This window comes from Humulus lupulus, chromosome 6, assembly GCF_963169125.1.
Source record: "Humulus lupulus chromosome 6, drHumLupu1.1, whole genome shotgun sequence".
In the NCBI taxonomy this organism is placed as follows: domain Eukaryota; kingdom Viridiplantae; phylum Streptophyta; class Magnoliopsida; order Rosales; family Cannabaceae; genus Humulus; species Humulus lupulus.
Genome location: NC_084798.1, coordinates 197,147,797 through 197,150,105, shown reverse-complemented (window position 1 = coordinate 197,150,105; position 2,309 = coordinate 197,147,797). Strand labels below are relative to the sequence as shown.

General features: G+C 38.0%; 1 protein-coding gene across 1 annotated transcript; it reads left to right on the top strand.

Moving 5' to 3' along the window:
• The first annotated feature begins 272 nt into the window (after positions 1-272).
• On the top strand, positions 273-2,090 carry LOC133785828 (uncharacterized). The gene is made up of 2 exons (XM_062225043.1): positions 273-1,346; positions 1,569-2,090. Exons 1-2 carry the CDS (start codon positions 273-275, stop codon positions 2,088-2,090), a joined length of 1,596 nt encoding a protein of 531 aa, XP_062081027.1.
• Positions 2,091-2,309: the final 219 nt, after the last annotated feature.

Genomic DNA, 2,309 nt, shown 5'->3' with positions numbered 1-2,309 from the left:
CAATTTTAGGAAAGCCATTGATATTGTATATCACAGCATTAGATCGCTCTTTTGGAGCATTGGTGGCAGAAAATAACGAGGATGGAAAAAAGTCACCCTTTACTACTTAAGTAGAACTTTGGTAGGGGCAGAACATAACTATCCTTCAATTGAAAAGGTGTGCATGGCTTTAATTTTTGCTGTTACAAAATTACAACACTACTTACCCACAAAAATCAATAAAAGGACAAGAATTGGCTGATTTTTTGGCAGCGCACCCGATTCCAGACAATATGGAGTTGTATGAGGACCTTCCATACGAGGAAGTTTTCACAATTGAAATCTCATCTTGGCAACATTACTTTGATGGGGCAGCAAAGAAGTGTGGGGTAGGTGCTGGCATTGTCTTTGTGACACCTTCTGGAGGACTAATACCTTACTCTTTTCACATTGTGGCTATATGTACCAATAATGTAGCAGAATATGAAGTGTTAATAACCGGTCTTGAAATTGCACTTGAAATGCAAATACAATCACTGGAGGTATATGGCAGTTCTCTTCTGATTATCAAACAAATTAATGGTGAATTTGCAGTCAAGCATAAGGCTTTAATTCCTTATCATGAGAAGGCTAACTATTTTATTGCCCAATACCAAACTATCACGTTAAATCATGTCGCACGGTCAAAAAATGGCAAGGCTAATGCTTTAGCTAAATTAGCCGCATCACTAACGCTTCATGGTGAACGGGATATTCAAATTACAATAGGAGAATGCCATTTGTTACCCCAAATTATTGAGAGGGCAGAAGAAATAAGTATCACAAATTTGGTAACTTTCCTTGAAAATACAAAGGACAATGACTGGCGCCAACCGATTATTAACTATATCCAAAAAGGAGTCTGGCCAGAAGACTTGAAAATAAGAGTGGAGGTAAAAAGAAGATCTCTTCAATTTGTTTTCCTCAATGACACATTGTATAAGCATTCTTTTGATGGGATGTTGCTAAGATGTCTTTCAAAAGAAGAGGCGTCACATGTTCTTCAAGAAACTCATGCTAGTATATGTGGTGCGCACCAAGCCGGCCCCAAATTGTCAGCTCAATTGAAACGGTTGGGTTACTATTGGCCTACTATGCTCCAAGATGTGATTAATTTCACCAAATGTTGCAAGTTGTGTCAACTACATGGAGATTTTATCCATCAACCCCATCAACCACTTCATCCTTCAATATTGTCATGGCCTTTTGAAACATGGGGAATGGATGTCATTGGTCCTTTCACGCCACCATCTTCCAAAATCCATAAATACATCCTAGCTGTTACAGATTACTTCTCCAAGTGGGCTGAAGTTGTACCTTTAAAAGAAGTACGTGCAGAAGATGTCACCGACTTCATAAGAACTCACATAATTTATTGTTATAGGGTTCCATCAAAAATTATATCAGGCAATGCTATTTACTTCAAATGTAAGACACTTGTCAAACTAATGGAGAAGTACAAATTCAAGCATAGTTTTTCAGTCGGTTATAATCCTTCTTCAAATGGCTAAGCAAAAGCATTTAACAAAGTGTTATGAAAAATCTTGAAGAAGACGACAATCAAGAACAAAAGGGATTGGCATGAAACTCTCCCAGAAGCTTTATGGGCTTACAGGACCATTGTAAGAACTGCAACTGGTTGTACACCTTATAGCTTGGTGTTTGGGTCTGAAGTAGTGTTACCCTTGGAGGTTCAAATACCTTCATTAAGAATCAATACTCAATTAATGACTCCAAATGATAATGTGCAAGTTCGTTTAGCTGAGCTCGAGGCATTAGATGAAAAACAACTTGTTGGCCAACAAAAGCTCGAAATATACCAGGCACAAGTAGCTGAGCCATTCAACAAGAAAGTCAAATTCATATGCTTTTCAGTTGGCGATTTGGTACTGGCTGTAAAAAGATCAGTTGTTATAACTAGAAGGATGAAAGGAAAATTTGAAGCTAAATGGGAAGGGCCATATGTTGTTACTAAGGTCTTCTTAAGAGGGGCATATGTACTTTCTGATTCAGAAGGTCGACGCATCTACCCATGTGCAAACAGAAAGTTCATCAAGAAGTTCTACACGTAAACAAAAGGGTTTTCACCTAATGTATAGACCACGATGAACTACGAAAGGATTGATCCCACTTTGGGTATGTAGGCAATCTGGTTTATAACTAGGCCCAGCCACAAAAATAAAGCAACTCATATTCCCCTTCAAAAAAAAAAAAGAACTACGGAAGGCTTGATCCCACTTTGGGTACGTAGGCTATCCAAAATGAAATATATTATTAATATAGATACAGCC